Source organism: Scyliorhinus canicula, chromosome 3 (genome assembly GCF_902713615.1).
Source record: "Scyliorhinus canicula chromosome 3, sScyCan1.1, whole genome shotgun sequence".
Taxonomy (NCBI): Eukaryota; Metazoa; Chordata; class Chondrichthyes; order Carcharhiniformes; family Scyliorhinidae; genus Scyliorhinus; species Scyliorhinus canicula.
The window spans coordinates 125598700-125614262 of NC_052148.1; the positions used below are offsets into that span (position 1 = coordinate 125598700).

General features: G+C 40.1%; 1 protein-coding gene across 3 annotated transcripts in view; it reads left to right on the top strand.

Moving 5' to 3' along the window:
* The window catches only part of commd8 (COMM domain containing 8), a 37020-nt gene extending 28016 nt beyond the window's left edge, over positions 1–9004 (top strand). The window contains exons 4-5 of one of the 3 annotated variants that reach the window (XM_038791271.1): positions 862–981; positions 7443–8156. In XM_038791271.1, coding sequence (XP_038647199.1) covers positions 862–981; positions 7443–7463 — 141 coding nt within the window. In that variant the 3' untranslated portion in view covers positions 7464–8156. Of the gene's footprint in view, positions 1–825; positions 982–7442 lie in introns of all 3 variants that reach the window. The other 2 variants (XM_038791269.1, XM_038791270.1) reach the window with 2 other exon arrangements.
* Positions 9005–15563: the final 6559 nt, after the last annotated feature.

The following is a 15563-nucleotide window of genomic DNA, read 5'->3' on the forward strand; positions in this document are numbered from 1 at the left end:
CATGGGGAGCAAAACTATCTGAAGAGTGAACAAATTAAGTTTCTAATCTGCATAGTATATTTTAAAAATAAATTTAGTGTACCCAATTAATTTTTTCCAATTAAGGGGCATTTTAGCGTGGCCAATCCAACTACCCTACACAACTTTGGGTTGTGGGGGCAAGGCCCACGCAGACACATGGAGAATGTGCAAACTCCACACGGACAGTGACCCAGAGCCGGGATCGAACCTGGGACCTCGGCGGCGTGAGGCAGCAATGCTAACCACTGCGCCATCGTACTGCATAGTATATTCTTAAAAATACTTCAGCAGCAGAGTTCAAATGTTTATTTCTCATTCCCAAGAAGCCTAAGTGGACTGTAATAAAATATAAAGTAATGCCCATTATGGTATTTTTCTATCCATTCTTTATACATTAAACCATTGAGTATTTCAACATGATACAGTTGCTTGTTTTATTCGGCAGCAAAACAAATACAAGAAATTTCCATTTCATGAGGCAGTACAATCTAGGTGCAGTTATGTAAAAGAATACTTAATACAATGTTTCTTTTATTTCATTTCCACAAGGAATTGTTTGCTGTTTAATTGGTAGACTGTTGGAACTTTTAATTAAACTGTTAAGTAGCTCAAGTACTGTTCGGTATCTACTGTATGAAGTGTTTTGTATATTTGTAGAAAGCTGAATATGTGTGCAGAATATAGGTAATCAACTAGTTTCCTTTTGTGAGTAAAGGGCAACATTCAAATCGTATTTTAGATCAAATCAATTGAATAAAACTGAAGGGAGGTTCAAATTTGAATTTAGTTTTTTTTAAATTACAGTTACCCCTGTCGAGTGATAAAATTGCCTTTCTTCAGACACCATTGCTGAACCTTGACCTTGATGTTCGGGAAAATGGAGTATTGAAGCCGGTTTCCATTGAGATGGACAAAGAAGAGCTGCAAACCCTCATTCACTCTCTGGAGGCAGCAAATAAGGTAATTCTCGCATTCTTGAGTCTGTATCTGTATGCTGCCTAATAATTCTTTATTTTTTCCCCAATTTGCTGAATTTCTGGAAATGATGGCTTGCATTGAAGTTAAGGCACATGGGCACCAATAGATTTAGTACCATTCCACTGACTATTTTCATGCGTATCCTAGGAGTAAATATTGGTACGCTATATTTCCAAGGGACAACATGCAACGCAACTGGGCATAATTCTACTTTTGCTTGAAATCCAGGCTATTGTTTTAGTTAAATGTAAATGTATTTAAAAGGACATGCATCAGATTTTCAAGTTATTTTATGGGACGTGAGCATCACTGGCTAGGCCAGTATTTGTTGTCCATTCTTAATTTCTCTTGAATAGATGGTGGTGAGCTGGTGAAATGTCTGATGTCTATGCTATCATGATAAGCTGTGACTGAGTGAGATATACTTACAAATTCACCAGATAACCACAGACGTAGTGTATTTAATGCAAGAAGGCATTAATCAAAAATGGCTGCGTTGAGTCACTTGATATCTGATACTGTAAGTTCTTTTCTGGAAAGTTTCTTTATGAATTGCATTGCAGACCTGTTGCATTGAACTTCACATGCCAGGTGGTGTCATGGTCCACTTGAAACAGGGACTTTCTTGAAAGGATGGCATTAAAAATGCAAAGTGCTGGAATTTGATCAGCTGTGTTTTATCAAGACAGTGGCGACTGTTAACCAGCCTGATACTCGACAGAATTCAAAACCTTCTGTGGAAGACAAAATAGACCCATTTCCTGTTGATTTATAGCTTGAAATCTGTCAAAGGAGATGAAACTCTCGCTGTCTGCCCTTCTCTCCTCACCCGGTCGTAACAAGGTAGATATATCCATAGTGTTGTTAGCAAGATATTTCCAGGATTTTGACCCAATGAGTGATAAAAGGGCAACATAATTGCAACTCAGAATGGTGTGTGATTTGGAGGGGAACTTGAAAGTGGTGATGTTCCCATGTGTCTGCTGGGTAGTAGATATTTCAGGTTTGGAAGGTGCTATCTAAGGAGGCTTGACAAATTGTGCTGTGCATCTTGTATGTGGTACACATTCCTGTCACTATCAGCAGTGGAGGGAGTGAATGTTGAAGGTGTTTGATCCAGTGCCAGTCAAGTGTGCTGCTTTCTCCTGGATGGTGTCCAGCTTTTTGAGTTTTGTTGGAGCTGCTCGCATCCAGGCAATTGGAAATTATTCCATCACATTCCTTACTTATGCCTTGGAGATGGTGGACAAGATTTTAGGTGGCAAGAGGTGAGTTACTCACCTCAGAATTCCCAACCCCGATCTGTTCTTGTAGCCGCAGTATTTATATGGTTGGCCAATGGTAACCCACAGGATGTTGATAGAGTGGAATTCAGCAATGAGAATGCCATTCGATATCATGGGGAGATAGTTAGATCCTCTATTGTTGGATATGGTAATTGCCTGGTACTTATGTGGTACAAATGTTACTTGCCACTTATCAGCCCAAGCCTGAATATATACTTCATTCATACAATATCTTTTTAAACATATCTTTCATGGAATGTAAATGTAATTGGCTAAACCAACCCTAATTGCCCGTGAGAAGGAGGCGCGGAGCTTCCTTGAATTGCTGGAGTGTATGTGGTATAGGTACATCACAGTGCTGTTAGGAAGGGAGCTCCAGGACGTCGACCAGCAACAATGAAGAAACAGTGATTATAGTTCCAAGTGAACTATGGCGCTGAGGACCCGGTTTCGAATCCCGGCCCTGGATCACTGTCTGTGTGGAGCTTGCAGATTCTCCCCATGTCTGCGTGGGTTTCACCCCCACAGCCCAAAGATGTGCTGGTTAGGTGGATTGGCCATGCTAAATGTCCCTTTAATTGTGAAAAAAAATAATGGGTAGTCTAAATTTATAAAAAAAATAAAAAATAGTTCCAAGTGAGGATGGTTTGTCACTTGGAGGGAAACTTTGTACAATCTCTTATTTTATCTTCAAATAAGAGCCCACGGTCCGGTTGATTGGAGGTGTCCAAAAATACAACTTTATTGCTAATTATTCACTTTAATACACTTGCATAAGAACTAAATCAAAACTTAGATCAAATAACACATAAACTGGTTAGAACAAAGCAAGAGTTTAAAAGCATAAGAAAAGTATCAGAAATAGATGATTCAAAAATTCAGGAAGGCAGGAATTCACGAATGAAACCTCGTCCACGAGGTCTCAATTTTAAGGGAATCCATTTCTATGGCCTAATCCCTCATTTATTCCCATTGGCTTTTAATTCTCAGCTGAAACCTCCTGATTTGTTCACTCAAAATTTTGTTATTCAAACATTGGTCACTACATAAGATTGACAAATGTCCATCAAATTAATTAAATGTCTACGTGCGCCTGCCACGTGCGCCAATCTTATAAAGATAAGGCGCTTGCATTAACCTTGCTGTTGCTAAGGCTTTGATACATTTTCATTACTAACTGTACTGAAGAACAATGGTCTTACTCTCTACATGAAACAGTTATGCAACTTCTTATGAAACAATGTTTTGAATTTCTGCAGACATGGCACCAAAGTTTGATAGTTTATTCATTGTCTGAAACATTGACTATCTTTTTGCAGACTGGGTGTTTTTGAATAATTCTATTCCCCCGCTATATACCCTAGCTATATACTCAATCAATCCTTAAAGGCACCAAACAAATTAATGCATCAATAAATCATTAATCTATCAAACTTGCAGGTGATTGTGTTTCCATGTATCTATTGCCTTTGTTCTTCTGGAATAAGAGTACATGTTTGGCAGTTGCTGTGAAAGGAGGGTTGGTGCAATCAGCTAACTCAGTACATATTGGGGATTGAATCTGAAACTTTGCTGATTGGGGTAGCTCTTCAACTGCACTGGGTACACGTGCCAATGAAGATTGGAATGTTTGTGACATGGAAATACAATGATGATCCAAACTGATCGCAAGTTTAAATCCAAAATTATGTTTTGCTTCATGAATTCCAAATACTGTGCTCACTAGGTTTTTTTCCTGCACTGGGGAAGTTGATGATTTGGAGACAAAATTAACATTGATAGAAAATGTTTTTTAACCTATTTTACCGGGTTCAGTATATATTGTAATGTTGAGGTGCTTTCTTTCAAAATTATTTTATTCACATTCCTTTTTAATCTCTTCATACGATGCAGGAAAAGAAACAGGAGATTTGTTTTGTCATGTTTCATTAGCATTTTATTTATAAATTTGGAATTAAACCAAGAATTTTGTAAAATATTTGATTAGTACACATCACACAGTGCTAGTTATTATTGACTTTGCTACGTTCAAGTGGCTGCACTGTTGATTAAGACCACAACCTTGTGTGTGAGAAACTGAGCTTTTAATTTTATTTGTTTGACTGGATGTCTGGAATGCCATCCAAATACTGGTTAGGGCTGGTATTAAAGATACACTGATGACAGAACTCATTTAGAGATTGTTTTAGATGCTCTTCAAAATGCTTGAGACCTGAAAAATCAAATTTGAATCACACTGCCCATTGTTATTACATTAATAACTGGTCAGTCTATCTGTTGCATGTGCCCTTGTCACTCTTCCAATGGGAAAAGTGGGCTTGTACTAAATGTTGCATTCCTGTCGATCCAACTTGCACCGTTTGCAACACAGCCATAATTTGCTCAGTATATGTACTCCTTAGTTAAGATAACAGGGATTCCGAAATGATGCTGAAATCTATTTAAATTGTTTGAAGGAAAAAAATTAGTTCCAAAGAATAAAAGTCGGATAATTTTCAAGTCTGCCTTGAGAAAAAAATATTTGAATCACTTTTTTAAAAATTTATTGTGCCACAAATCAAATATCTATTTTATTTCAAATGTTGTGTTTTTCTGTAACGCACATTTTGAGTGCTTTTGTGCTCCTCAATGTGAGGTATGGCAGAGGATTGATTTTCGGCATTCATGTAAGAGTACTTTAAAATCGTGAATCATACACATTTTGGTATGCAAAAAATCTCTGTCTGCATTGCTATTGTAAAGTACTTTAAACTCAAACTGAGAGCACCCTTTACTGTTCATTTCCCACACTGACCTTTTGTGGGCATGTTTTAAATTACTTACAGGGATTGAAACATCAAGATCAGTTAATTTCAAATCTTGAGTGCTACCGTTTTTGAGCTGGAATCAATCACTGGCATCAGATATGTTCTCATTACACTGCTGAGTTTTTTCTTAGACTCCCTAATCTTCATATAAGAGTGTTACTGAATGTGAAATCTATGAAAATTGGATTGACTTTTTTTCTGTTTTTATTTTCATTTTGCGAACTGAACATTTATTTGCAACATGGGTAAAACAATATTCCCAGTGCTTGAAGCTGGGATTAATGTAGCAACATCAAGACTCAAAGAGAACAATGGCTTGCTGAAAATTGGATATTTTGTCAACCTTCATTGTTTTTTAAAAAACAAATTTAGAATACCCAATTAATTTTTTCCCAATTAAGGGGCAATTTAACTTGGCCAATCCACCTACCCTGCACATCTTTTGGGTTGTGGGAGGGAAACCCATGCAAACACGGGGAGAATGTGCAAACTCCACACATACAGTGACCCAGAGCCAAGATCGAACCTGGGACCTCGGCGCGTGAGGCTGCACTGCTAACCCACTGTGCCACTGTGCTGCCCTAACCTTCATTATTAATGGTGTTGAAACAAGATTGTTCTTTGCTTTTTAAAAATGCTAAATTATATCCTGTAGCATGTTTCACTAAGTTTTAAAGCATTTCCCAGCACACATATTGCTGATCTTGCTCTTATTTTTGTTATCGCCCTCCCCGTCTGTTTCTCTTTCATCATATGTGCCTCATGTGCTCCATTACATCACCTCTACATTTGCTTGCATTTTTTTGTCTTTGTCAGCATCTCCTTTGTTTGATCTCAAATTTGTTTGACAATACCAAAATAGTTCTTTTCAGTGCCCCATTTCGTTGAAAATTCGAATACCTTAATTTCTTACTACATTTTCAACAGTGAGACGGCATACGATTTATTCGAAAATATATATGCTGGAACAGAAGCTTTTTCCACCCATGCTGTTGCCCTAATTAGTGTTGCACTCCAGAGTCCCCACCCTACTTCCATCTCTAGTTCGCCCTCCCATTTCTGTCTTCCTACATCCCGTGGTGCTCTCTCGCCCTTTATTGTTTTAAAAATTTAGAGTACCCAATTAATTTTTTCAAATTCCGGGCAATTTAGTGTGGCCAATCCAGCTACCCTGCACATCTTTGGGGTGTGGGGGCAAAACCCACACAAACACGGGGAGAATGTGCAAACTCCAAACGGAATCGAACCTGGAACCTCGGTGTGTTAAGGCCGCAGTGCTAACCACTGCGCCACCGTGATGCCCTTTCTATAAGTTGTCTGTACATGTCCCCGTAGTTCCTTTTTTCCATACTGGTCCATGTCCAGTAGCTCCTCCGACATTGTGTCTCTCGACGCTCTAGGGTACCTCGTCGTCTGCCTGCGGAGAAAGTTTTTGACTTGTAAATGTCGGTGTTCCTGTCCGTTTGGTAGTTCTAGTCTCTCCGTCAGTTCTTCTAAGATTGCGAAGTCCCTGATCACTTGCGTCACTCTCCCCATCTTGTCTCCACCTCTTAAAGGTGGTGTCTAGCATGGCATGCTGTGAAAGGAGACTTTCACAGCATGCCATGGGAACCTGTGGTTGCTGCAGATGGGGACCATGGTAGGCACCTCGGTTAAACTCTTGTGCATTAATGGGAACATATTGGGGGAACAAAATTTGTATGTTTAATTTCAAATTAAAATTATTTAAATGCAGAATGATATTCAAATATTTACACTGTCAAATTTGAACAAAAGCAGCATTTAATGTTTGACAAGAAGTAGATGTACAGGTTTATATTCCCGATTATGTTTCCTAATATTTTTGATTTTGAGCCCTTGGGAAATGTAAGAAAAATACTTGGGTGAATTCACTCATATGGTCTACCTGATATCCCTGTAAGTGCCGATCTCTTGCTGGCCAGAATGAGGTTCAGTTATAAGTTAACAGTCCCTTATTTAGAAGAGTTAAGAATAAACTGCAGGAAACTGTGGATAAGATCAGAAAGTTCCTATATGAGAAATCTTAGTATGTCCCCACATAAACCAATTGCAGTACCATTGACTAGATTTACTAAAATATTTCAGCAATCAATTCAAAACACATCTGTCAGTATTTCCTGGGTGGTGCACTTGAAGACACAAAAGGAATAAATGTAACAAAAAACCTGTGTGAATAAGCTATTGTATTGTTAAGCGTTCAAAATGAGTGGAAATATGATAGCTCCTGAATGTGTATGCAATATGTCAGTGTATTTCTTTAAAGTAGGAACTGTTTTGGCACATATTCAATTGTATCTCAACCTTAAATTTACAAATTCTCTCTCGACAGGTTGTTCTACAAATTAAATGACTGGAGGCAATCAGAGGCATCTATTTCTGTAACATTTCCAATAGAGACTGAGAACTACTTGGAGCTTTGCACTGATATTGAAGTAAAATAGAGTAATTACATCTTCAAGATTCCATGAATAAATAAAGTCAAGCCTGGAGAACTATCAGAAACTTAAACCTGTTTTATTCTTTAAAACGTTTGGTTATCTTTTGATGCTCAGAGCCAAGGATGTTGGACATAACACGGTATTTGATACAGTAACTAGCCACAGTAATTGAAATATGCAGTTCTAAGGTTTTTGCTTTGTCACCTTTTTATTCATTTATGTTACGTGGGTGTCATTGGCTATGCCAGCATTTATTGCCCATCCCTAGGCGCTCTTGAAAAGGTGCCGATGAGCTGCCTTCTTGAACCGCTGCAGTCCCTGAGTACTGATCTGCAGCTACTTTATATATCCATTGTCCATTGCTGATTCAAGAAGTTCAAAGAGAAAGCTTTAACTGAGGTATCAGATGTCACTCGTGTTGTTCATGTGAATTTTACAACTCAATTTTCTGCGAAGGAAGAAGAAATGCAACTACTGGTTCATCTGCAGTATTTTAGTCAGACCTAGCACACTGCAAGTATTGCAATTAGCACAACCCTTGCTACTACTTGAGAATTGATTATATTTTAAGAAGGGGAAGGAGAACAGTATATAACCAGGAAAAATATCTTGCAAATCTGTATATGTATTGTGTGCACACTCGTTCTTCTATTTTATAAGATATTTAGCCCTTTTCAATTTACATATTTTAATCCCGTTTCATTTGTGTTGCTAGATAACTTACACTTCTTCCTATAAATATTCTGCTGTAATTGTGAATTGGTGTAGACTTGAAGTAACTGCTATGACATGTTGCTACAGAGGATGTAAAGTACCCCCAACCTGAGAAGTCATGTCCTGCTGGTTATCCAAGTTTATGGGCAGAGGCTGTTGGGGAAAGTGGAACTTTGTAAGTCAGTGGCTACAAATATGTGTTTAAAAATCTGTTGATTCAAACTTCCAACCCTTTGTTAGCTTACCTAGAGATTACAAAATCCTGAACTATCTGACGTTATTGTCTCTCTCGCTGTTAAATGACTTGCTATAGAGTCTCCTTCATGTTCTCTCTGCTGCAGCAGCTGACACTTCCCATATTCAATTCACCAAAGGCCCACAAAACTCCATCTTATTGAATTGTTGTGCAACAAGGAGTCATGTCCTTTTTTAGTGCTGAAAATCTGTAAATTCAGGCAATTGAAACCATTTGTATATATTTTGGTTCAATCAAGGATTGTGTGACTAAAGGGAAGAAGGTGTTACTGGGTTGATAGATAATAAATCTTGTGGGGAAATGGGAGCATATGGGGAATCCTGCTTCTATAATGTTCATGTTGAAACTGTCTATAGTATAAAACCATGACTTGTGGACAAAGTTCTAGCGTTTACATCCATGATGTTGTCTGGTCATATTCATTAAATATGAGTCAAGAATATTTATAGGAAGTTAAAATAAAGCAAGACAATTATTTATAAATTAGAATTTTTTTATGGGTTTGACATTTTCCTTTCTCTGAGGGGTGATGGGAGCCTTTACTCTCTGGCTTTAAGCGAATTGACAGAGGTGCCTATGATTGACTCTAGAATTTGATTATTTTTTCCTCTTGTAGCAATAAACTATTGAGGTTAGCTTTGAATCTGTGTCCAGCCACTTTATGGCATGACTACACTAGACAGCAGAACTCTATTAGATCCTTTGCCCACAATTATTTCCTTCGGACTAGACAAACTGCATAGATAAATCTCTAGTTCTGAGAAGTCTGCTGGAATCTTAACAGAAAGGTTTCATTCAGAAAGACTGCACTACAAGCCTGAGCTCAGTTCTTATGTAAGGGACTTTCACTGCCTTGTCCATGTGAAACTCAAAATTGGCTCTTGTGATGTGCAGAGTAACTGAAAATGGATGTTGTCAACTTGACATGGTCTAATTCATCAGAGGCATTCACAACACTACCGAGGTAACCTTGCCTTTTGCCTTGATCCCTTGTAGGGAAATGTGCAGAATTCAGTCTCGCGTTTTGTTTTGAGAATTTGCATGAAATGCACTGATGCCCCTAAAAGGGAAGGCCGTGCGGGTATTTTACCAAATTGTAGTCTTACATTTACTTTTTTTAAAGTAAATTTAGAGTACCAATTTCATTTTTTTTCTAATTAAGGGGCAATTTAGCGTGGCTAATCCACCTACCCTGCACATCTTTGGTTTTCGGGGTGAGATCCATGCAGACACAGGGAGAATGTGCAATCTCCACACGGACAGTGACCCAGGGCTGGGATTGAACTCGGGTCCTCGGTGCCATGAGGCAGCAGTGTTAACCACTGCGCCACCGTGCTGCCCGTGTTAGTTGTACTTTAAACTGATCTCACTATAATGAAAAATCCTTACAAATTCTTGTGGTACAGGGATTGAGTATCCCTTATTCGAAATGCTCAGGGCCGAGAGCATCTCGGATTCGGGAATTTTAAAATACCAAGCTGCAAAGATCCTCGAACACTGCTCGGAGTCGCAGGTCGGTGCTGTGTCTGATGGGGGGTTACTTGGCTTCCCTACCCGATGGAACCAGGTACTGCGTTCAACTCTTTCAGTGCCACAGGAAGTTAGGCCACAGGAACAGCACAAACTGCTCGGAACAGCCAAGTGTGGTTTCAGAGCTTTTTGGAATTTCGAATAAGGGGTAAACTTGTATATGTCCATCTGAAAAATGGAGTCCACACATTCCTGGTGATTTTTAATTAAAAAAAGATTGGTCCACATGTGCACTGCATAGAACTGTTCCTATTGTCAATATTTCTCATCTGGTTGAATAAGTATTGCAAACTAAACTGGAATAGATGTTTAAAGTCATTTGAACTTTTATCTCTTTATATTTCTCATTGTTGGGGAGCTGGGGTAAATATATTGAGTAAAATATCCTTCAAACATTGCTAACGGTACAAATCTAAAAACTATCTGCTATATCTAGTTTGTCTCAGCCAGACATCATCACTTTTTCTACCACTCTTCCCCTTTCTGTCATTGGGAGAAGCGAAAGCTGAGCATCTAACCTCTTGAATGTCTTAAAATGTTCACTTTTTAGATGTCTAATTGAAATCTGATATGCGACCATGCAGCAAAGTGGCCATTCTTCATTTGTTAGGCATGACTGTCATGGTTGATTGGCCGCAGTAGTCATGTGAGCCAAGTCTGATTGTGTTTCGAAGTGATTGCAAAATATTGAGAACAGGAGCCCTGTCAAGATTCCCTACCAAACAGCATCTCTACTGTTACAAAAGAAAAATACTGCAGACTCTGGGAATCTGAATCAAAAATAGAAAATGCTGCAAACAGGTCGGGCAGCATCTGTGGAGAGAGAAACTGAGCTATTGTTTCTGGTTATTGCCCTTTTGCTGCTACTTCTGAAATCAACTTACTCAGAGCAGAATGGAAATCCAATCTTGGACAAGATTGGATTCCTACTTTATTAATTTGTTTTTTAAATGTTGAATTTTAATTTCATTGACATTTATTTCCACCAGAAGATAAAATGACAAAAAATATATCACCAGAGACCTCATGTGATGAATTTTTTCTGGAGTATATTTAAATCAGATTTTTAATAATGAAGGGATCACCACATACATTATACGCTGCTCGAAACATTCAAAGTAAATGGAAAGAAAAATTGTGTATGGTATGTAAGAAAGGCCTGACATAATATCATACATTTTGCACCCTTGTTGAAGTTGAAATTCCTGGCAATAGTTTAAGATTGCTGGAAATCTGTATTATAATTTTTGTTACTGTGTCGGAATTTGCTGTCAAAATATGAACATACAAAGTAAGAGCAGAAGTAGGCTTTCGGCCCCTCCAGCCTACTCCACCATTCAATAAGATCAGGGCTGATCTTTTTGAGTTGAATTCTGTATTTCCCATCTACCCTTGATAACCTTTGATTTCCTTGCCTAACAAGAAGTTACCTCCGCCTTAAAACTATTCAATAACCCAGTCTCTACAACCTTCTGAGGCAGAGCATTCCAAGATTGCACAGCCCTCTGAGAAACAAATTCTCATCTTGATGCAATCAGGGTGACCCCTAATTAAAAAAAATATTGTTGAGGTTACTGGTATTTGCTCTGCCATTAGCTTTGTGAAAACGGCCTCTCACTGTCTACCGTACCATTGACATGCATTGAATGGCAGGAAGTTGCTGTGTTTTGGCAATAGATAGAGACAAATATTCACTGGAGTTCAGAAGAATGAGAAGGGGATCTTGTTAAAACATATAAAGTTCTGGCAAGCCTCGGCATGCTGGATGCAGGGATGATGTTTCCACTAGCTGAGAGGTCTAGAATAAGACTCATGGTCTCAGGATATGGAGTTAGGGCCATTTAGGACTGAGATGAGGAGAAACCTTTTCACTCGACGCGGGTGAGCCTCTGGAATTCTCTACTATATAAGGCTGTGGAGGCCAAGTTATAACGTATTTCAGAAAGAAATAGATTTCTAGACACTAAAGGCATTGGGGTATGGGAAGAGAGTGGGAGTATGGCGTTGAGATAGAGGATCAGTCATGATCACGTTGAATGGTGGAGCAGGCTCAATGGGCCAAATGGTCTCCTATTTTCCACGTTTCTAAACTCACCATTGTTGCTCGTTTTACTGGAGTGTATTAACACGCCTCCGTTTAAAGGCCGTGTGCTTAACACTACTATGGCTCTATATGTAATTATGCTCAGGAGTCGCCAGGTGCCGTATAGACACCTCACAAGTATATCAAGGTCAGGTTCAAAGTAATAAATCTGTACACCGATTAGCAAGTCCAAACGATTGATATTTATTATGACAAATATAATAAATACACATGCATACGCTAAAGAGACTAACTTCTAATACTAAACAACTAAAATACTTATCTAGACAGGAACAGGCAAGGTCAGGGAGCAAGGCCTTCGTCCCGTTCTTGGTCTGCAACTCTCAGGTACTTAAAGTTGTCAGGATCTAGCAAGGTCTGGATCACGTAGCGATCGTTGTATTGGCACTTACAGTTCGATGGCTGATGGCTCAACGGCAGGTGATGGAACTGGAGTCAGGATGCGATGTAGCAGCAGAGCCGGAGCGACAAAACAGACCGAACCATGTGCGGGGTCTACTTTTATAGGTCCAGAAGTCCGTGCCCCTTCGGGGCGGGCCTTTTACCTGCCATGTATCGATTGGGCCTTTCCCAATCGATATCTTCCAAACCCCCAATCTGAGGGTCGTTTCTCGATGGGTGGGCTGTCCCTATGGTTCTTTGTGTTGGATACAGTGGTGCCGTTCTGTCTAGGCGTCTACTCAAAAGTATCCCTTCATACTTAAATGTTTCTATTGTGTAGGATCTGGATCACCTCATTACTATGTAGATCTTGTTGCCATTTACACCTTTGGCTGAAACTCTGCACCTGGCCACAAACTGGTTTCTGTACGTGCAGAATGCTAATTAGTCTTCTGCAAACTGCTTGTCCTTGCTAAGACTTTTTTCCCTGCAGCCTTAGCAGTTCTCCATTTTGTAGCCCAGTGTCCATCTTGGGTGGCTACACCATAAGATACTTAATGCTGTAGACAGATGAACTCGCACCTCGCCTCTTATACTTGTGACTAAAGCACAACCTGAACCTGTCCAGTCGAGAAAATGGTCAAGACTCACAACTCCGTGCACCTCAATATTTCTTTGGTAGTTTATTCCTATTTTGGATACATACCCCTACAGTTCCCCAAAGGAAAAAGAAGTAACTGATTGAAGGAATCCAGAGCTAATTATAAAACTGGTGAATCATGTTATAAGCACTCTTCTGTGGCCAACAAGTCCTGATGCCAGGCTTGAACCCTGAGCTACTGCTTCAGAGGTAGAGACGATGCTGCCGTGCCACTGGATCTCCTTTTTGGTAGTCTATTGTCCCACTCAACTTACAAACATCATTTCCTGTCATGATAATAGCTGATTGTGGTTGTGGACTGCAGTATTAGATATTATACAATGTAATACATATGGAGTCACCCGACTTGGTGGTTGAAGGTCAGACTGCATGTATTAGAGACAGGATAAGGCTTAACATGCAGTGCAGATGTGTGTTCATGTTAGGAAAATATGTTATCAATACGTTAGTTCAACAGCAATGGTGTCAGTGGGCATGCAAAATGAAAACAAAAGTGGCCTTCCTCCAAGTTAATTAATACTTAAAATTCCATTCCCATAACTTATGAACTGCACCCACCTTGTCACTCAGGAGCATGTTTTCATGTGTGCAGATGATCAAATCTGCCTGCAGTAACCTTGCAAGTTCATATAACGATGTTTCTTATAATGCAAGTATCAGTCCTTTGACACTTTCTGGAAAGCTCTCCTATTGTACATAATAATCTTTATTAGTGTCACAAGTAGGCTTACATTAACACGCCAATGAAGTTACTGTGAAAATCCCCGAGTCACCACACTATGTCGTCTGTTCAGGTACATTGAGGGAGAATTCAGAATGTCCAATTCACCTAACTATGTCTTTCAGGACTGTGGGAGGAAACTGGAACACCCAGTGGAAACCTGTGCAGACTCATCACAGTTACCCAAGCTGGGAATCGAACCTCGGACCCTGGCTCTGTGAAGCAACTGTGCTAACCACTGTGCTACCATGCCACTCATTCTTCCACCTTGCAACAATCCCATGTCCTGGGTTTGTGAATAGCTTATTAACATATGGAGGAAGCATTGGACGCTGAGAAGGCGTTTGACCAGGTAGAATGGGGATACTTGATGGCAGTTCTGGAGAGGTTTGGGATTGGACCAAGATTTGTGAACTGGGTAAAGCTACTATATAAGGCACCGAGGGCGAGTGTCCGCATAAACATCAGCTCAAGATACTTTTCTCTCCACCGTGGGACTAGGCAGTGATGTCTTCTGTCCCCCCTGCTGTTTGCACTCGTGATTTAGCCGTTGGCCATTGCATTAAGAAGTTTGGGGGTATGGAAAGGAATAGTGGGTGGGGGGAGGGGGGGGTGGTATAGAGCGCATGGTGTCCTTACGTGCCAATGACACAAAAAGGTCCAACACTTTTATTGAACCTGTTGATTGCTGTACATAATCTGCTGTGGGTTGACACTATTAACCTAACTGATAACCTCCTACTGGCTTGACCAGACTAGCTCTCTATCACATGGTGATGATGTTCATTGGCCTGTGCACTGCGACTATCTCCCTGGCCGTGTCCTGTGAGAGAGGGAGAGCCTTAATGCCCTGTGGGCTTTATAATGGTGGTGTCCTGTCTGGTGATTGGTTGTTCTGTGTTGTGTGTGTTCATTGGTTATCCTGTGTGTCAATCACTGCCTGTCTGTATCTCATAATATACATGAGTGGATATTATGACAGGATGTGTTTTGATGGGGAATATTCTGGCTCATAAGCAACCATGGGCAGTCCCTCAGGGTCGAAGATTACTTGACTTGCTTCCACTCCGGAGAGGTGGATTCTGTGGTGGCTGAATAGTCCAATCCTGGATCCACAGACTATCACAGGTTTGGCAAGTGGTGTTTGATGAGGTGGGTGGGATGCTCTGGATTCTGCGCTCCCTTTCCGCTGTTTACACTTGACGACCGCATGCTCCACCCTGTGACGCTCGAGGTGATTGGCGCCTTCGTGGATGCTTCTCCAGTTTATGCTTTCTATGTGATTCCCACGTTTCGATCTATTTAGGGAGGTTTTCAGAGTGTCCTTGTATTGTTTCCTCTCCCTTCCTCATGATCCCCTACCATTGAAAAGCTCAAAGTAGAGCACTTGTTTCGGGAGTATTGTGCCAGGCACGCAGGCAATGTGGACCTCCCATCATAACTGATCGAGTGTGATTAGTCCCTCAATACTGGGGATATTGGCCTGGGAGACAGCCCTCAGGTTGGTCCACCTATTCTGCCAGTGGATTTGCAGGATTTTGCAGAGGCAATATTGGTGATATCTCTCAAGTGATTTGAGGTGTCTGCTGTACATTGTCCATGTTTTGATACAATAGCAACAGCAGTTTGGTGACTACAGTTTCCA